The 21,141-nt window shown below is 40.3% G+C and overlaps 1 protein-coding gene across 1 annotated transcript in view; it reads left to right on the forward strand.

The window, feature by feature from the left end:
• Positions 1-20,144, forward strand: part of STIM2 (stromal interaction molecule 2) — a 95,535-nt gene extending 75,391 nt beyond the window's left edge. Inside the window, exons 5-13 of the mRNA XM_019525826.1 lie at positions 1,287-1,398; positions 1,826-1,941; positions 5,987-6,164; positions 6,843-7,020; positions 8,377-8,544; positions 8,821-8,921; positions 9,195-9,433; positions 16,132-16,351; positions 18,480-20,144. Of these exons, the coding sequence (XP_019381371.1) occupies positions 1,287-1,398; positions 1,826-1,941; positions 5,987-6,164; positions 6,843-7,020; positions 8,377-8,544; positions 8,821-8,921; positions 9,195-9,433; positions 16,132-16,351; positions 18,480-18,960 (1,793 nt within the window). The 3' untranslated portion in view covers positions 18,961-20,144. The remainder of the gene's footprint in view (positions 1-1,286; positions 1,399-1,825; positions 1,942-5,986; positions 6,165-6,842; positions 7,021-8,376; positions 8,545-8,820; positions 8,922-9,194; positions 9,434-16,131; positions 16,352-18,479) is intronic.
• Positions 20,145-21,141: the final 997 nt, after the last annotated feature.

Consider the following 21,141-nt stretch of genomic DNA (forward strand, 5'->3'; position numbering starts at 1 on the left):
TCAAACAGCTTGCCTAGGATTGAGGTAAGACTAACTGGCCTATAGTTTCCCGGGTCCTCCTTCCTCCCTTTTTTGAAGATTGGAACCACATTGGCCCTCTTCCAGTCCTCCGGCACCTCTCCAGTGCACCATGAGTGCTTGTAAAGCCATGCCAGGGGACCTGCAATGACCTCGGCCAGTTCCTTTAGAACTCTAGGGTGGAGATCATCCGGACCGGCTGACTTGAATATGTCCAGCCCCTCCAGAAACTCCATTACTAAGTCCTCGCTAACCCTTTAATAGAGTAATGGTGGATAGAGAAATGTAATGGCTAAGATTTTCTCAGCTTTTGTCTATATTCATTCAAAACCCAGCTGTCCAATTTTGGAGTGTTTGCAGGCCACATGCCTAGCACAAACCCTTTTCCCGACCATAGGCAGGCCCTAGGTCCCCCTCCCTGACCTGTGGGCTCCCTGGGCCGCATGGGTTTCATTGCCCATTGCCCACGGGCCAGAAGCAGGAGCTGGAGGAGAATGGGAGAAGCCTGCAGGCTCCAGCAACAGCAGCAGCAAGAATGGTGGGAGGAGTGGTGCCTGGGCTGATTTCAAATAGGCATCTGGTAGGCCATGAGTTGAACAGCTCTGAACTAAATTACTTGGGGGGGTGAGATGGTACTGCAGGCTTTATACATCACTACAAGATGCTCCAGGCATTTTTAAAGGGATTTATTTTTTTAATGCCGTTGGTGTTCCTAACCCCATATTTTTCCATTTTTCCATTTCTTCTCTCCTTTCTCTCTCTCTCCCTCCCTCCCCCTTGTTGCCCCACTCCCCCAACATGTTCAAATGGTATGCATTTGTATGAAGATTCCAGTGAAAAAGGAGTCCTCTCCATGGCCTGTGCGCTAAGATCTCTGCATATTACCTTAAATGGAATCAGCACCTGCTGGTATACATTCAGCTTTGTAAGATACAAAGGGCAAAGAGATTGACTTTGAGAACATTTGCTGCAGGTCTCAAGATGGGAAATTCTAAATTATGCTATGGAATTTTTAATAAAGAAATGTTTCTGTTGGTTAAGTATGTGTTTACTTGTAATTTGCTTCAGCTTTGTCTCTAAAGAGCATGTAATGAAAAAAGGCAAATTGCCAGGAACACATTGTTAGTAAATGTGAGTACTACTGTGTGATTCCATTCCTTTGACTATATAACTTGCCCATCTTGCCATCTTTATTCTACTTTCAGTTGTAGCCCTGATCATTTTTGAAACTCAGCATCATTTGACAAAGGCAATCTTTTATCTCACAGTTCACAACTGGACTCAGGAGGAGACACTTCAGTGGTTGATAGACTTTGTTGAACTTCCTCAGTATGAGAAAAATTTCAGAGACAGTAATGTCAAAGGAACAACACTTCCCAGGTGATTTTTTTCCCTTCTGAATTACTTTATAATATGTGCTATTCATGTTTTCTAATGATCTGCTCCCTCTAACTACTTTTTTCTGCTAGAGGACATGTATTTCAATCTACTCTTTTGTCCTTGCCCAAATAAAACTGAGGCACACATGGAATTCTGGAACCAGAAGTTCTATTTATTGCTGCCATAATATGTTTGAATGTCATCTGTTTCCAGCCAACAGTCCCATGTCTACACTTCATTTATCTCTTGTAAAAATAACTTCCTGATGATAATTTAACAAATTATCTCCTGGTCTCTGGTTTAACTGTAAATATAATCAGTAAAACTGACAAAAAGATCAATATGCTCTAGTATTGTATTTTCACAGCATAGTTCTTTGTAGCTCATGCAAAAACCTGGTATGTAACATTTGATTTATTGTCAACAGGATAGCAGTAAATGAACCTGCTTTTATGATCTCTCATCTGAAAATAACTGATCGGAGCCACAGGCAGAAACTTCAGCTAAAAGCCTTGGACGTTGTTTTATTTGGACCTCTCACACGTTAGTATATCTAGGGGTTTTATCTTGTGACTAAGATCTCAGTGAGGATATTTGTCTTGATTTCAACTGAGGTTGTATACTGTAGATTAGACAGCTCTCTCCACTGCGAATATATTAGTGCATTGTGACACCTGGGAAATTGGTTTGTAGAATTACAATATCAGAATGCTATTTTTGATCTGGCTGTTTGCAGTACAAATTTTACAGGGGTTTGTTAGGCTGGTCTAGTGATAGTGTTCTGCATCTTCCTGGGTGAGTTAAAGCTGTTCTTAGGCTGCATACACATATTCCAATAAACTGGGAGAACTCTCCCAAGGTTGCTCTCTGGGTAGAAAAACTTACCCAGAGATTTGTGTACAGACATTCAAACGCTGAAGCCCTGAAGAGTTGAGAGCTTGCAGTGCTGACACTGTGCAGCCAGGGATGGGGGCAGACTGTTCATACATAATGTGATCAGTAGGCTTCCTTAATCTGTTTGGTGACAGATTGCAGCAGTTTATAGAGCAGTCATGACGACTCACCCAGACTGCCTATGGTCAGCTTGCATTTACCTGCAGCACAATGTGGGAACGACAAAGGGGGGCGGGGTGTGTCCGGAGCAGCAGAGTCCGGAGAGTGACACACTGTCTCCTGGGGGAGGTGGGAGGTAGAAGCTGAAGGACTGTGTTCTCTTCTAAGAGAAGCCACGGCATATTCAGGCATTCACTCTCCCAGGAGAAATGCTCCTGGGAGTGATGTAACCCTTGTTGTTCCCAGGTTACTTTCTTCTGGAGTGGCCACTTTTGCCCTGAGAGAAGAAGCCTAAACATCTATATACTTGTGGTTTCACCTGCAAGAGAAACGACTCTCCCAGGAAAAACTGAATGTCTGTATGAGGCCTTAGATAATGTGTACTAGAAAAAATTTAACTAAACCGACCTCATTACTGAGATGCGGTCAGAGTAAAAACTAGTTTAGTTTAACTACTAGAGTTAAAACTGAGCTAAAACTGTTTGCTGAATTTGCACCAGGAAAACCATCAGACCTAGCTCATTTTTAGCTGATCTTTACCTTAATTTCCTTGGTCAAGACCAACATCTTGAACACTAATGTAACAAACAAATAGTTTTGAAAAGATAGTGGATGAAAAACTGAAGGCTGAGATGCTAAATAGGTACTTTAATAGAAGTTAGAAACATTTCGTTTAATACAAATTTTTGCTTTACAGGCTTTTGGTAAATCATGGGAAATGCTAAGCAAGAAATGTTTGAATATTAATTACAATGGACTTATAAGAGAGGGTTTCTCTGTTGATTTAGTACTTACTTTCAAAAACATTTTATGATGGGGGGAGGGGGAACAATAGTTTTATTTTTGTCTTTAATACCCAAGTGCACGCTTTTTATTGGACCTTCTCTAAGTGTCAGATTTGAGGAGCTGTTACCTGAAACCTGAAATTTGGCTCTGTCTGGGGCTTCTATAATTTATAACGTTCTGATGCCATCCATTGATTCAAGGATTCTAAAAATCTTGTTAGTACTGAAGTATTTCTTTTCATATTCTGAAATATCTGATACAGCTGTTAGATGGATGTTAGAAACCTAGGGCTAAAGGACTCATATATACCTGTTCATCAGAATGATATCAGAGGGATCAGCCTGTTGGTGCTGACCCAGACACCTTGTTCTGGGTAGACTCAAACCCTCAGACTGACCACGACTTCTCCATTCAATAGTGGGCAAATTTTATTGATACACAGTGATAGCGGATATGAATAATACAGGTGAGGCAAACAAAATATGCTCCCCTTCCCCCCCCAGTTCTGTATCTACCAGTCCTAGGGTTGTCACAGAGGGAGGATGTGTTTCGCCAGTATGTGAGCTTCACCCTGTGGTTCTTTCTTGAGTGTCAGATGTCAGGAGCCTGGAGGTCAAGGACCAAGGCCTCCCTCCCACTCCAATGAGGTGGGCAAGATGGGTTGGTGAAGCGCCCTCTGTCCATGGTGGCCTCAGGTTCACCCCTTGAGGACCCTTTGCTGCTCTGAAATCCCTCCTTTTGTATTCTTTTTCCTCCTCCTGATGACTCTTCATCTCCCGGTACCATTGATTGGTTTCCCCGTGGTCATCATATTGTCCACATTCTGTTCTGTCAGCATAATGCTTTGTTTCCTAAACTCATCGCATGCACACATCTTAATTTCATCTGTCTACCAAAACCAGAAATCCCAAGGGCTCTGCAGCTGGTCACTGTGACCTGATGCCAGTGCGGCAAACCTATCTCATGTTATGGAACACTGTTTGGTTGTTTTTAATTTCCCAGGATGTGTATGCCTGCTTGCTAATGATACAGTGGGCTTTGAAGGAAACTTTGTCACAAACAGGCTTTTAGAAACCAATTAACCCTTGCTGTTCCCCTGGACCATTATTCTAATGCATATCTAGTTTACCTACAAGCCAGTTCCTAAAAGCAAATCTCTAAATATCATTTTCTAGTCATCAAGCCCGCATAACAAAAATTATCGAAAAACCCCTACCTTGCTGTTAAAAAAATTGCCCTTTCTAGCATGAGCCTCATCATTGTATGTCTTAGTCCTGTTTTATTAACAGACCACACTTTTCAGTATACATTATGTCTTGATACAAAATGTCAGTGGATGGAGTAATGCGACTTACCCCTGTTTTGTTTGCAGTTAGGAAGGCTAGAATGCATCAGGACTGCCAGCCTACCAGATACTGTCCAGAACCAATATGTGTTAGATAATGAATGTGCATATTGGCATAATATCTGCTTGCTTGATTATTGAGAGACTTTGGCATCTTTTGAGTGTGTAACATATTGATCCTCAGGTGTTCAGCTACATTGTCCTTCCTGCACAATATCACTGTTATTAATTAGGAATGGCACACATGGATATTTATGTCTTCTCTGCAATCTGACTCCATAAACCCAGGACCTTATCAAGCGAGAAACGTTCTTACTGTTCCTTTATAGAAGAATTCAGTTAAAGTATATGAACTTTACTTGTTTTGTATCGAATGGGTGAATTGACAAAGGTGGCATTTGAAAACTTCTATCCACTTGGTCTTTAGCCATATTTAGGAAAGGATTTGCTGTCCCATCATGTTACTTCACTAAATTTCTTCTTTTGGATTCCTGAGGCAGCTGCACCTTTTTGTGTAACTCAGAATTCAAGGGGTCCAGTTGCATTGTACAGTCTCTGAAATGTCAGTGCCTCTTCATGAGCAGGAGGCTGCTTGTCATTTTTGGCCTTAAAGTGGGTACGTAGTGCCCCTGGAATATTTTTAAGTGCATCTTGATGGCTATTTTTATGCAACCATTTAAATATTGCCATACCTACATGTAAAAGGAATAATTTATTTTATATCACTGAATCCTTGGCTAGATATCTTATGTTTTGTAATAGCATATAAACAAATTATGCCTTTTTAAAATTCAGATCAGACCTCTTTTACTTCTACAGAAATTTAGTCTGGTTAATTACTTTAATTTGATCATTTTTGGATACAAGAGAGATTTACAGCTATATATCTTTAGCTGGGCAGCCAAATTTTTAAATTCATATTGTCCTTATACTAGTCACCTAGAACCTTATGCTAATCTGAACCTGATCCTTTCCCTCATTCACTTATGGGGTTCCTGTTAATCTCAATGACTGCACTGTATATGGAGGGGAGGGACTTTGGAATTGAACCTGACATTCTTCCCAGTTACACAGTTTGATTACTGATGAATTATTCTGTAGCTCATGAAATAGAAATAGTTAATGAAGCCTCCAGTGTCAGTGTATCGCAAAGGTTTTGTTAACTTTCCAATATACAGTGTGCATTGTTAATCTACTATAAATGAAGTTTAGCCACAAATCTCCTTTTGGAAAATGCCCCCAAAAGAATTTCAGAAGGGCACATTGGAGAGAGCTTGTGAGTTATTTAAGTTAGAACCCACTTGGTGACTGCCATATTCCACCACTTTTATGACTGAAGTGAAGTCATTTCCATAGCATACCTTTTAAATCTGTACTAAATAATTTGTATAACTATTTGTACAGGCCCCCCTCACAACTGGATAAAGGATTTTGCACTAATAATTTCTATAGTAATTGGTTTTGGAGGCTGCTGGTTTGCATATACTCAGAACAGGACCTCAAGAGAACACATCATAAAAATGATGAAAGACTTAGAAAGCCTCCAAAATGCAGAGCAAAGCCTTCTTGACTTGCAAGAGAGGTATGTCAACCAGAAAAGATTTAAGTCTTAGTTATTTGTCTTAATGTGTTATTTTGAGGTACAAATGTTTTCATATCCTATGTAAAGCTGTAAACTAGGGGAAGAACCGATTAGAGACAACACTAGATTTGTGCACCCTTTGGGTTTTTTGGGAGCGGGGGGGTTGTTCCACCAGTTCAGCCGCAATTGTTGAATATGTCTGACATATTGCAATCTCTCTCTGATATTTTAAATTTGATGAGAGAAGGTGAATCCAAAAAATACTAAGTAAAAGTGTTATGTTATCCATTGATAGCAAAAGAACTTTACTTGGAATAGCCTGTTTTTCATGCATTTTCTTCCCTACTTTATAGCTTGTTACAGTCAGGCAAGATTTCGTGAAAACTGCTTACTGGTTTTGGGGGGTTATGGATAAGACTATACCTTTTTCTTATAGAAGCTGTAATTAAAGTTCTTGTAATAAACCAGACTGTACTTCTCTCTTTATACCTTTAAGTATATACAAAGGACAATAATTCAGATTGGTGTGCCAGATATGGGATTTTTGTTGAGATTTGAATTATAAGTTGTGATGATGAATGGCATCTACATATTAAAATATCTCATAGTTTTTCATTGTTCAGTGGAATATTGGAATTTTCAGTCTTTTCTGAGACTTATTTTTGTTCAACTTCAAAGGCTCATAAAGGCACAGGAAGAAAATAGAAATGTTGCTGTAGAAAAGCAAAACCTGGAGCGCAAAATGATGGATGAAATCAATGATGCAAAACGGGAAGCACAGCGCCTGAGGGACCTGAGAGAGGGAGCTGAATGTGAACTTAGCAGGCTCAAGTATGCAGAGGAAGAACTAGTACAGGTATCTGAATTAAGGGTCACTTTAGTTTTTGTAGATTTCATGATTGGGGCTTTGTTTAATTAACTTCCTTCTTTTAAATTATTTTTCTGTCATTAGGCTTGTGATCCTGGAGGCATTTTCTAATCTGAACATGTTTCATTGCTTCATAGCCACAGAAGCAGTATGCAGTAGTAGCCTAATTATGCAGACACATGTAGACAAACTGTATAACAAAATGTTACTCAAGTATAATGAAAAACAGTTCCTCATATCTGAGCACCTATACATGTGCAGCAAGGCTGCTCTGATGCACTGTAATTACATCATGTTGGAGCAGACTCAATTAATCAAGTCTGCTGGAGTGTAATAATTATCATGCTTCAGTGTCACATGTATCAGCATCTCCATGTTGAAAAATGGTGGCAGGGGCACTTTTCAGCTGCTATTTTTCAGTGCAGGGATGCTGATACATATGCCACTCCAGGTGCTTTAGTTGGAGCAGCTCTCTGAGCTGCTCTAATTAAAGCACCCCCCTCACGTAAATAAACGCCCACTTATGCCCCTTGTTCATAACTTCTGTGGACCAAAAAATGCCAAGATCAAATTGTAACAGAACGACAAGTTCACAAAGCTAATAAAGAGGAGGAATTCTGAAGGCTGATGCAATATACATAAATTTGCATTCTGAATTTTAGAAATGTCTCGGTGTTTTGCTTGAACACAGCCAGTGCCACATGCAGTAGCTCTGAAAATCCAGACTATGTCAGATGTCCTGAAGGAAGAGTCTTAGGATGATGACAGTGGCCATGGACAGGTGTTACATTTGTGACAAGAGGGTTGCCATCATGGGAAAGTGGCCCCCTGCGCTTCCCTGGGTTGACCTGGAGGAGTGTGGGAGGTGGGAAGTAGCTGTGCCTGCAGCAGCAACCACCCTGGGGGCTCAGGAGTGTTGCCACTGTGGGAGAATGGTCCCCAGTGTTCCTTTGGGATCAGCTTATTGGTGGAGCTAGAGGGCATTCTCCCAGTCTGGAACCCTCCCCAGGCACTCTGTGGCATCTGCTGCTTTTTTGACAGCCTGCTCTATTCCCAGCCAGGGGGGAGAGCAGGTAGACAATCAGTGGGTTTGCACAGGGTCCAGAGAGACCCAGGAATCAGCCTTTTAGTGCCTCGTAGCTGGAGAGCTCACTTGTGCAACTCCCTAGCCAAGGGGCTGAAATGCATGTATGCTGCAACCCTTGGGATATTTTTCTAGCATTAAGAATTTCACAGAAATTTAGTGCTAGAAATAAATGTCTGTCCATGACCTGTGGCATTTTAAAGTTGACTCTCAATTACCTTCAATATTAACAGAATTTGTGGTGATTTTTGCATTTCTAGGTTCGAATGGCTTTGAAGAAAGCTGAAAAAGAATTTGAACTGAGAAGCAACTGGTCTGTTCCTGATGCTCTGCAAAAATGGCTCCAGTTAACACATGAAGTGGAAGTGCAGTACTACAATATTAAAAGACAAAATGCAGAAATGCAGCTATCTATTGCTAAAGATGAGGTACAGACAATGTATTCACTTTTGAGGTTTTTCAAAACTTTAGGAGCAAAAGCCTTGTTGACCTGGCCAGTTTTACTAGATAAATGAACTTGTGGATGTAAACATTTTAATTGGATAGAATGTTGTCTGGTCACGTTTTCTGCAGTTAAAATATAAAGGTCCTCTTCTTCACAAATACCTACTGCCTTTGTTTTTTGTTTTTTTTTTCAAAACAATGTTTTTGTCATCTGCATTAAATATACAGCTCTTGGTTTCATATTTTATTTTGCATTTTAGGCAGAAAAAATAAAAAAGAAGAGAAGCACTGTCTTTGGGACATTACATGTTGCACACAGCTCTTCCTTAGATGAGGTGGACCATAAAATCCTTGAAGCAAAGTAAGAGTATTAACTAGATGTGTATTATCAATTTTTTATCAGAAATCATGGAGGTCACTACAGATTATTTGAATTAGAATTTTATTTTACTTTTAAGTACAGTATCTTCTGAAAAGTTTAATATGAGCTAGTGTCAAAGGTTATCATTGCTTATGAGACAGCAGGGATTACACTGTTCTACTGTTCGGTAGAATTGTCAGATGGTGTGTACTGTTGTCAGTGCTGATGACAAAGCAAATAACTGTGCGTGTGTTCTTTTTTTTTTTTTTTTAGAAAAGCACTCTCTGAACTGACAACAAGTTTGCGAGAGCGTCTTTATCGATGGCAGCAGATTGAGAAGATCTGTGGCTTTCAGATAGCGCACAACTCAGGATTACCGAGCCTGACCTCTTCTCTTTACTCTGATCACAGTTGGGTAGTGATGCCCCGAGTCTCCATTCCGCCTTACCCAATAGCTGGGGGAGTTGATGACTTAGATGAAGACACTCCTCCAATAGTTTCACAGTTTCATGGTATGTCCCCGCAAAGGGAGACATTAAGGAAGTGTAGCTAGAGTAGTGAGAAATAATGTGGTGAAAAGAAATGAGCAGGAGCTTTGGAAGAGGATCAAACAAAGGAGATTTAAAAAAAAAAATCTGTGGGCCATTTTTGACAGGAAATAGAAACAAGTTTAAAAAAAAGATAGGACTTAGTGTTGGTGCTCAAACAAGTTGCCAGAGGCAACAAGAGGCAAGGGTGTGAATTCACAGCATACTCTGTTACTTGCTTATGTGCTTGCTTTCGCTGCCCCTGTGAATGTGTGATAGCTTACACTATGGATCTTCATAGATGGGTAAATGAAACTTGGTATTTATCACAGGATAGAGTATATCCATAAGTGCACTCTTAAATGCAGAATAGATTATGCTAAATTCACACCCTATCTTGCTTTGTAATAACGTGTGGTGTCCATATTTAATGGGGGAAATTTTTAAAATAAGATTTTTTGGAATGACAAAAATTAGAAGCCCAATAAATGGGCTGGCACTAAGAGTAAAGATTGAAAAATACTTCCTGTTACTGTTGACTCTAAAAGAAAAAAAAAGAGGGAATCTTAAAAATAATGTTTTTGTAAATCTGGCTATGCAAATTGGATGACAAATTTGTGTATAAAATCCAAAATGTTCAAATTGGTATATAGTTAAATTTTAATCCATTTTTCTACCATATTGGAAAACAGACTAGCTGGTAAAAAATAGGAAGTTGTCCCTTAATATTTTTGTGAGGATGTGTTACGTAGCTTTCCAGACATCTAACAAGTGAAACAAATTAGTGCTATTGTCCAGAGAAGTTTTCAGACAAAATGTTTGTGTGGGATGCAACTCGTTATTTGCAAGAGGGTGGTAAGTCAGCAGTGGAAAATAGTCCATCTTAAATTAAATTGTAGTTGAAAAATATACATTGGGGATTCAAACCACCCTGATGATGTAGTCATTGCATCATCAGTAGACACCAGGCTGTTAGAATTGTGATTACCTAGACAAGGAAGATGACTTCACACTTGGCTGCTGAAGACAAAAAAATTCTCAAGATGTAAAGCCTAAGAAGGGATGAAACTTTCTGGCAGTTACTGTCACAATTTTCTATTGATTCTACTTTCTTTTAGCTATAGAGTGACCACTAAAGAGGACAGTCTGGTTGTCCTCTGTCCTCTATTGATACAAAACCCGTTGCCTTTATGTCCTCTATGTTTTTCTTGAAGAGAAAAATAGAGGATATAAAGGTGTCAGGTTTTGTATCAGTAGAGGACAGAGTAGCAGAAAACCAGAATGTCCTCTGTGATGGTCACCCTATTTAGATACCTTTTAAGGATTCTCAGGGAGTTAGGAGCATGTAATGGTTTTGGACACCTAACTTATTTCAGCTTTTGAAGACTGTGATCTTAATGTGTTGTCTTCCACACTTGAATGCTACATACTCTTAAGCTTCAATTATCTGTTAACAGCAATGTAAAAATGTGAAACTGGTGTGCGTTTCCTACCAAAGGTTTGCTTATAAGCTAATAACCAATTTCTTGGCTTAAAATTGCCAAAAATCAGGCACCTAAATCATATGTGGAGACTTGTGATTAGATTTCAAATAATGAGCCCCTCCTACCTGTCAGCACTTCTGAAAAATTCAGCCATAGTTTCTAGGGCTGCCTATACACACGCTGGGGTAGGTGTGCATTTTAATTAGAGCAGTTTCCGGAGAGCCTCTCTAATTAAAATTCTGCAGCGTCACGTGTGTTAAGCCCCAAATGGCCACAGGGTGCTTTTAACTAAAGCTCATTCAACGAGCTTTAGTTAAAATGCCCCAGTGGCCATTTCTAAACCCATGGGGCTTATACATATGTTGCTGCAGCAATGCTGGAACGTTTTAATTAAAATGTGGAGCAGCAGATTAATTGAGTCTGCTCTGTTGCATTCGAATTGGAATACAGAGCATGTGTATAGGCACTCCTGTGGCTTTGGATGCCTAGTTTAAAGAATACCAGTTCTAGCCGCTGTATTTGCTTATTTCTTAGAAGATGGTAAATGAGAAAAATAACAGCGGGATTAAGGAGATAGGATTAGAAGAACAGCATCTTTTAAGATATACTAAATGTTAGAAATCTTTATTGTAATTATCCACACTTCCACAAATATGATTACAAAGTTCCTATCATTTTAAATTATTGTTTTATTGGTCAAATTTTACCTCGATTTGGATGTTCCCATTTCATTACAGATGCAGTCATATTTGGGTTGGCTTGAACAGGTGGCTAGAATGCTGTTTTTCCATATTTTTTATAATATGTAAATAATTCTTTGGGTTCAGGGTTTTGTGTAAAGGATACAGCCCCATTTTTACTGTAGAAGCTTCACCAGAGAAACTATATGGTTTCAGATTTTTATCAGAGGTGTGTGTGTGTGTGTGTGTGTGTGTGTGTGTGTGTGTGTGTGTGTAAATGAAACAAACACTGTTGTTCATTCTTGAAAGTACCCCTTTCTTTATTTAATTTATTTAATTTTTTAGTTGGCAACAATTGGTAAATTATTCCTGTCCTCTAAACAGTAGTAGTCGCAGTTTATTTACAGCTTTTGCTAAAACAATACTAAACAAAAGTAAATAATGCAGACAATCTGTAAGTAGGGCACTAGTCTTATTAACAGTTACTTCATTCATGAGGCTGCAAGCATATAATCCAGATAGGTCAGTAATAAGGTGTTGCTGGACCCAGTTTCTGCAACTCACTTCTCCGGACTTGGATATCTTTGTTTTTCCACCAGTCTTTCTTCATGTAGCACAGGGGTGGGGAAAATCTGGCCGCACAGGCTGAATCTAGCCCATGGAGGGACTTTGACTGGGCTGCGGCGGATCCTTCAGTCCTGCCTGACCCAGGTGCCATCTGGCCCATGGTGTGCATTCTGCTATCCCCGTGCACTCAGTGGGGCTAGGGCAGCTCCTTCCACTTGTCACTGCTGGCCCTGGCTCCCATCCCATGGAGACTGGCGGGGACCCATATGCGCTGCCCTGACCCCAGTCCACTCTGCTCCCACTTTAGCCAGGACCTGCACTCACTGGCCCAATCCTGGCCCACTGTATGCTCACTTTGGACTGGTCCACCCATTCTGAGTGGCAGTGTCCATGCAGAAGCTGAACTGGGCATGGGGGGAAAAGTGGCCACCTCCCTCTCACTGCTGCCAGGCCCAGAGCCTGTGCCTGGGCTGCCCTGAAGCTCCTCTTCACTGCTGTTACCAGTGCTGCCTCTGGGCCACCCAGCAGGGCAGTGGTGGCAGTGAAGAGGAGCTGCAGGGCAGTCTGATGTGGACTCTTGGTGGTCACAACAAGAAGGGCCTGGCAGTGGCATGGGGGGAGCAAGCTGTTTTTCTCTTGTACCCAGCAGCAGCTTCTGCCCCACTGCTGCCACTCATCATGGATTGACTGGTCCAAAGCAGGCTGGGGCTGTGTGCACTGGTTCCATGCTGGTACAGAGCTGGTTTGCTCTGGCCAGGGCAGGTTTGGAGCAGGCGTGGGACAGGCTGGGGCTGGGAACAGGGCTGTGTACTTGGGTCCTGGCTGGTTCAGAGCTGGTCTGCTCTAGTCTGGGCGAGTCTAGAGCAGGTTCAGGGCAGGCCAGGGCTGGAGTTGTGTGCTCAGCTGCTACTGGGCCCTGGTGGTGGTGGAAGTGGTAAGGAGGAGCCTCAGGGCCTGTGGGCTCCAGGTTTGGTGAGCTGTTGCTCAGGGGGAGGTGGCAGCCCTTAGAGCAAGCAGCCCCATCCCCCTTTTCCCACCCCAGTGAGATGCCACAGCACTCAATAAGTTGTTGTTTTTTTTCTGTGGATTTCATAGGCATAGCCTGGATTTTGCTGAATCCAGCCAATGCCCATGAATCCAGGGAATTGTGAATTCATTAGTCCCTACGTGTAGCACAACATATATCTTTCTTCGGTTAAAGAGAAACTAGAAGCATTACTAATATGCTAGGCAACTACCACTGTATTATTCAGTTTCAGATAAAAGCAAAAAAACAATATTACTATTGGAATGTTCACTCATTTGCTGGAGTATATATAAAGTTTTAAAAACACAACAAACCAGGCAAAAAGTAGTCAAAGGATATTGTACCATTTGTCCTGTAGTCATTATAGTTAAATGTAGTTCAATGTCAGATTCTGAAAACAACATCTTGCCTTCTCGATTGTCTTGATAGTGCCTCCAGTACTTCACTGTCATTCATTTCTGTAGCTGAATTAATATTACCACACCTGAGTTAAGGTTTTTAGCTAGAGCTAAGAACAGTCTGTAAGATTGTAAAATTGGAGAGAAACATTACCAGGAACAGACAGCAAAATTGCAAAAAAAGGATAGTTTGGATAGTGAAACATCAAGACTCCTAGAAAGGATAGACAGTTGTTAACACCTGTGGAGTCAGGAGAGATTAACAGTAATAAAGGAGATGATAATAAGCCATGAGTCAATTGACTTGCTTAGCACTATTTGAATAGAAATGGGACTGCCCCTCTCCAGCATTTGGTTTTTAAGTTTGGGTGGAGCAGGAATCAAAGGCAGGTACATCTGCATCACTGCTCCTCTCCTCCATCCACTCCTGGTATGGTGTATGTATTGAAGCATATACACCTGAAACTCATAACTGAACAAACTACAATGAATTAAAAGGGGCCTGGGACTTTTGTTGAACAACTACTCCACAGTAAATGTATGCTTGTTTTTACTCTGTGGTAAGTGAATGCTGAACTGAGGGAGCCTAGTCCTGGGTTTATTCTGGGTAGTCTTCCCAGGTTTAGCTTTTATTTACCATAGGTAGATGGGTTGTTATTGTGAAGCATCTGCTTCATAAGTCCCTTTCCCCCTTAACTTGCTGTACTTAATTCATTTTATACCCTCAGATATCACCATATATTTTATCCTAAAAAAATCAAGAAGGGGAACAGCCAGCCATCACTATCCCATAACACTGATTTATTAAAGTAATTCTGATTTTGTATACACAAGCATTTATTTCAGTTTAAAGGGATACCTACTCCATGGTTATGCCAGCTTGTAACTTAATCTTCAAAGCTCACTTCACTATCACAGTTCATCTTATAAAAACTGCAGTCAGATTCTGTATATGCTCATTTTAACTAGTAATTTTCTGTAACATTGACAGGTCAAGAGCTGCGTTCAGCTTAGAAATAAATGAAGCAAAATTTAAGAACTGTAGATGTATAGGCTTCCAGAGAGCAGATGCTATATAACATTCTGTCCTTGAACTCAGTTACTGCTCAGTTCAACAAAGTGTGCAAAAACCTGATAAGTTGAGGTCAGGTGCAGCTGCACATTGTAAGCTGTGACTTCCCAAGTGACCTTCTGCTTGGAGAGTAGGGTGGTAACTAAACCTACTGTGAGATTCCAGGAAGTGTAGAAGCTAGTGGAATTATCTGCCTTGTCCTTGCTTGTCATGGTACAAATCTATATATAAGCATGTAAGCAAATAAGTTGATACACAGGAAGAGACAATATAGGTTATCCAAGGTTAAAATGGCTTCTCAGGAGGAAAGGTGCATGTGGTATCAATCCAGCCTGATTTGCAAAATTACTGAATTTCCTGACTTATTTCCTTAGTTAAGTAGAGTAGGCAAATTTGACACCATTGTGAACAAGGCCATCCCTGTCCAAGTGAAGTATTGCAAAGCTGCCATGGTCTTGGTATGAAGAAGTCTACAAATTTTGAACGCCATAGCAGTGAGTCTGAGTAATTCCATGGGTTTATTTTCACTTGAGTGGTCCTGGCCTGCTTGCTTTCCAAATAAAACAAACTGAAAGGCTTTCCTGGACTGCTGTGTGTGTGGCCTCTTGTCAGACAGTTCCTTAATAAAGTCTTAGTTTGCTCCTTCATCATTTGACAAGGAGGAACTGTACTTCAGCATCGTTGCTGTTGTAGTAAGTCTGGGGAAAAGAAGCTTATCAAAGAGGAAAAAAAAATACCAATACAAATTTATTGCAGTTAAAACCAGACGATATAAATCTGGCATCTGCTCAATATTTAGCAGAAAATTCCTTCTATATATTTGGCATTTTCTATTGAGACAGCAGTAATTGGCAAGTCTTGAATAGGTCAGAGTTCATAACTGTAGCATACATGATTTTAAATAAATTTAATTTACTCCAGACACTTGTTTTTTAGTTAGGTTTACTTGTTTGAAAAATGTGCTTGAAAAAGTGGTTTCCTCTTGTTTAATGTTGGTTATTACACAAGTGAAATACAGGAGAATAATTTTGTAACATATGATAATGTAATACCACCATTTTAAACGTACAAACATGCAGGACCAGATTCTCAATTGAGATCTGCCCTCTTCATGCTGCTGGGAGAGGGGGGGTAGGGGGCACATAAGGAGCCAGAATGTGGTTGCAAATAGCCAGAGGGATGCTGTGGTGACACAAAACTGCTATATTCAGGTCCTGGATTCCCACAAACCCCTCTGGGAGAGAGGGTGTGGCAAAGCACAACTTTGCTCCACCTTTCCTTCTGTTTAAGTAGTGGTAATTGAGCACTTTGTAGCTGTTCACAGATGCATTGATCCTGAAGATCATTTATCTAATATGTCACTCCTGCAAGAAAAAGTATCTGCCTATAGGGTTTTCAATAATCATGTTAACATCAAGTAACACCGTTTTTTTTCCCCCCCCCTTTCCCTCCCAGGGTCCATTGTAAAGCCTCCCAGCACCTTAGCAAGAAGCAGTAGTTTGTGTCGCTCGAGGCGCAGTGTTGTGCCATCATCTCCACAGTTGCAACATACTCAATATACTCCGCATACTTTGCACTCCCCTGACCCTGACATCCTTTCAGTGTCAAGTTGCCCTGCTCTTTACCGTACTGAGGAAGAGGAAGAAGCTATTTACTTCACTGCTGATAAACAATGGTATAAAGAATACTGGCATGTTATTGGAACTCTGGTAGAATTGCTCTTAACTATTTAGAGTAGTGTTAGAAGCTGAACTGAGCCAGAAGGTATAGTAGCCAACAGGCTGACAGCCTCAGTTATTGTGACTCACTGGGAACACTAAATGGACTTTTCATGGTCAATACAGCAGGTAGAGTTTAGGATTTACCACAATCTTAGATGTATTGAATCAGTTCAAGTTCTTAGCTATATTTTTTCTGATGGGGACCGAAAGCAGTCTTAGTTATCAAGCTGAGAGAAAGTGGACTGCAATGCAAACCTTAGTCAGAAGAGAGGTCAGAATGCTTTCTTATACTTTATACCATAGAGAGCTCTCTGCTCACTGTTGTTGCTACCTTTTTTTTTTCTTTTTCTAAGGAAAGACAGAGTCTTTTCATGGGGTAACAAATGGGTTGACATTGTATGTTGAGGACTTTTATTCTCAAGTAAACTTTCAAGTATAATCACCCTGAGTCCATTTGCATGGGTTTCATAACTTTTTAAAATTTATTCACAGAGCTTTTGTTCCCTCACAGTCCATCTTTCAGCTGTTTATTTCTGAAGTGGCACAAGAAATTGGGATATCACAGTAACTTCTAAGACAGCATCCTGTCACCATTATAAATATAAATTAATTCTTTTGCTGTTAGGATTAAAGAGGAGATTTGGAATTATTTAAGCACTGGCAATGCTTAACAGTAAAGGGGGGATGCTAATATTAGCCAAATAAACTTTTAAAAAAAAAGTGTGTGTCAAATTTGTGCCAGAGGTAAAACACTTGAATTAATTTGTTTCTGTCCATTATGTTTGTGTCTAATTACTAGTTAGGGAAAAATCTGCTAGTAAAAGCAGGAGCTCATAGGAGAATATTTGTCTGTTCTAAGACTTCATATGCTTGTTTAAATGTATGGTTATACTGTACAGTGTATTTGTAATTGGAAGTTTTAAATTCAGAGGAATAGTAGTTTAGTAGATAAGGTCCTGGCCTAGAACAGAGGTGTTCCTTGCTTTGTCACATACTTCATGTGACTTTGGTCAGATATCTTTGTTCTGACACTGAGAAATAAACCCAAGAAATTGATGCTTTTGGGTGCTGTAATAATGAAGGCCATATAAGTATCTTCAATAGATAAGAAGCTGGGTGAAAAAATGCTGCTTTTTTCGCTGGGACTTCTCTCTCGGTTTTTTCTCTTTTTTTAGTTTGTTTACATTCATTTCCCCTCACAAACCTTAAATTTTAGGAAAGTAGGTATCTTCATAGTAGACTTTGGCATGACTAATATTTTTAGAATGTGGAAATACTTTATTTGGATGATTGTTGCTTTTCTACTTTGAAATGCAAATGACTGATTCTGAACAGATCAAGGACTTTTACATGTGCTCCGGGGGTGGGGATGGTGCATTAAGTAGAGTGCTCTAATTATAGAGCTGTAGCATCTGGCGTATTAACATCTCCATGCTTCAAAATAGCAGCAGGGGCGCTTGAACTAAAGCTCGTTCAGTGAGTTTTAATTCAAGTGCCCCCACTGCCATTTTGAAGCACAGGGGTGCTAATACATGAGACACGAAGGCTGGCTGAAGCACTGTAATTACCATGCTCCAGCAGACTCGATCAGTCAAGTCTGCTCTGATGCACTGTAATTACAGTGCATTGGAGCAGCCCCACAGCATGTCTACAGGCACCCATCATGTTTGGCTGAGGTTTAAAGTTATTCAACTTTTATGTTTTAATAAGTAATACCATTTTATTGTGGACTTTAAAGTTATACTAAAATTTACTCATTTAGTAGCAGTGTGACAAATAAAATTACAAGGAAAAACTGGCCACTTCCCATGCCATAAGATTGCATACATAAAATTCGCTTTCCTGAATCCGATATGTGAACTTATTCTGATTCAGATGTTATTCCAGGTATCATTGTAAGTTTAAACCATACAGATGCCTAGTTATTACATATCTATCTATCTACCTTTGGCACTGATAGTGGAATAAATGAAGTAAAGTTTGCAGTCTCATGGCATATATTCTAAACCTGTTTTCCTCTCAACTGCATTAAGAAAATTGTTGTCTTATAGTCTCTCTCCCTTCTCGTTTTCTCTGACACAGGGAAGTACAGGATACCAGTTCAGAATGTGACTCCTTAAATTCATCCATTGGAAGGAAGCAATCTCCTCCTTCAAGTCTTGAAATACACCAAACGCTGTCTCCTCAAAAGATCTCCCGGGAGGAACTCTCACTAGAGGAATCATCTACAGGAGACTCCTCATCTCTGACTGCAGATATTTCAAGGGGCTCTCCTGACTGCATAGGCATGACAGAAACTAAAAGCATGATATTTAGCCCTGCAAGCAAAGTGTACAATGGCATCCTGGAGAAATCTTGCAGCATGAACCAGCTGTCTAGTGGGATCCCAGTCCCAAAGCCTCGCCACACCTCATGCTCCTCAGCCAGCAGCGATTGCAAACCTGCTCATGAGGCCTCCCCTGTCCCTCGAATAAGTAGCATCCCACAGGACCTATGCCAGAATGGTGAAAAAAACAAAAAGCCCTCCAAAATAAAAAGCCTCTTTAAGAAGAAGTCCAAGTGAATTGGGAAGGCAAAACCCCACAGAGTGGTGTGATTAAACATTTAATTTTTTAAAACTTTAGGGAGGTAGTTACTTTGGGGCATTTCAGACTGGATGCCATAGCAGGAAAGCTGTATAGGTCAACTTTACTATTTAAATGACTCCAGTGTCAAAGATCATGCCAGCTGTCAAATCAGAGATGATTAAAATGTTCAGTCAGTTTACAGTCATTTCTGCTTATTTATTTCTGCTTTGTTTTTAGTTTCAGCCTTTTTTTTTTTTTAAAGCCACTTTGGACTTGCAAGCTTTAATGGACTAGTAAGCCTGTGTGGGCTTGCCAAAGTTTCTTGTTTACCAGAGCATCTTCTTATCTTTCCACAGAGCTAGGACATTTGTCCACTGGACAGAAGTAACATAAGGAAGTAAAACTAATTAAATTGCACTACTGTTTTTCAGACTGGAAAAGTATTTCTGCAAGTGAAACTGTATGATTTCTTAACTGACTGAAGAGATGGGTCTTTTCACTTTTAGATCTTTTGGAATTTTTAAGTAAAAACATAAGCTTTCTAATTGCCTTGATTTCTGGAAATGGAAACTCCATGCTTTTATTATGGGAAGCTTCATTAGATGCATTTATTATTTGAGCGGTTCAAGTCCTGCTGTAAAGATCATGTTTTTTTCAAGGGCTTTCACTGTGATTTTACTGCATTGCAGGCTGTATGATAAAATATAGAGATAATTTAACAAGAGAAGAGGCTCTTGATTCCTTATGCAAGTAATGAATATGAAACTTGAGCGAAAGACTTAAACATTCACATGCTTAAAATTGGGGTTGGGGGGATACAGCACTTGTTTACAGACTTTGACAGACAAAGGATGTTCAGTTTGTGAAAATTTGTACTGTGGCAAAGATAATAAATCAGAGACGTCATTGTGCTTGGGGTTGCATTAGCTGATATTCTGCTTCTGAGGTCCTGTTTATTGAAAGCTGTTTTAGGCTGCTTATGCTTATTGCAGTGTGTAAGTTACTGTCATTTTTGGATCAGCTATTAATGTCTCAATGTCCTACTTTTTGTAAGATTTCATACTCTTTATTTTTGTATAGTTTAAAGAGTTAGTTGTTCAGATTTGTCTGGTTGAAGTAAACGGTCTAATTTTATAATGCATGTAGACTGTTATGAATTAAACGTAATTTTAAGACTTAAGGTGAGAATCAAGACCTGCTTCAGACAAAAGAAGTTATTACATTAGTAAGCTTTTATCATAAGGTATTAAATTACCTCAGTATCAAAGAAGCCTTTTTAGGGAAACAGTGGCTATTTGTTCAATACCAGCACCACTTTTTTTTTTTTTTTTACATTCAGAGCCAAAAAATGCTTCTTGAATAACAGTGCCTTTTATTCAGTGTGTCTGAAAATGTTTAAGGCTGAGCAAGAATTATCCTTGAGTTACATTCCAAAGAAATGCTTTTGCTCCAGTGAACACAAGCAATGTATCCAGTGTTATGACTACATCGTTTGAGCTCTGCTGGGCTGAGGAGGGTGTAGCGGTGGGAAGGGGAAGGAGGAGGGTATGTTGGTGACCATAGTAGAGTTGCCTTGTCACTGGCTTTCAGGGGGTTTAGTCTTTGCCAGTGCACACATACTGTAATCTAGAAAACAGTGCATTCATTGACTGCTGAAACATCTTGCTGGCAAGGAATCTTCAACAAAACTTAACCAAGTATTTAAACTGACATGATACAAAACTCCTTATTTTTATATTGAGGTCCCACTTTGTAGGGTTTCTGTTTGTTTATTCATGTTTACAGTATGATGGCCTCTTTTAGTACAAGGATATGCTATGCCTTAGTGCAGGACTTCCCACTGGTGTCCCCCAAAAGGTTAGCATGTGACCTTCAGGCTTCCATCTAGTTGTCACACCCCTCTTCCCCATCCCTCTCCTACCTGCCTCTGTTGCAGTTGCCCCTTTGGCTGGGATGGGGCTGGAGTGCTGAGCTGCACATGCAACAAAGAAGGGAACCCGGCTTCTCACTGCAGATGGGTGGTGTGCACAGTTGAAGAAGGGGGCCAGGGTGCCGTGCATGCAGCAGGGGGGGAAGTTGGGCTCCCTGTGCTTTTGGGGGTAGAGGGACTGCTATCATGATGCATTCAGCTGGGAGGGAGGGAGGGAGCTGTGCTGCTCATGCTATGCATGCAGTGG

The sequence above is a fragment of the Gavialis gangeticus genome, unplaced genomic scaffold (genome assembly GCF_001723915.1).
Source record: "Gavialis gangeticus isolate Ggan-Ray unplaced genomic scaffold, GavGan_comp1, whole genome shotgun sequence".
NCBI classification, from domain to species: domain Eukaryota; kingdom Metazoa; phylum Chordata; order Crocodylia; family Gavialidae; genus Gavialis; species Gavialis gangeticus.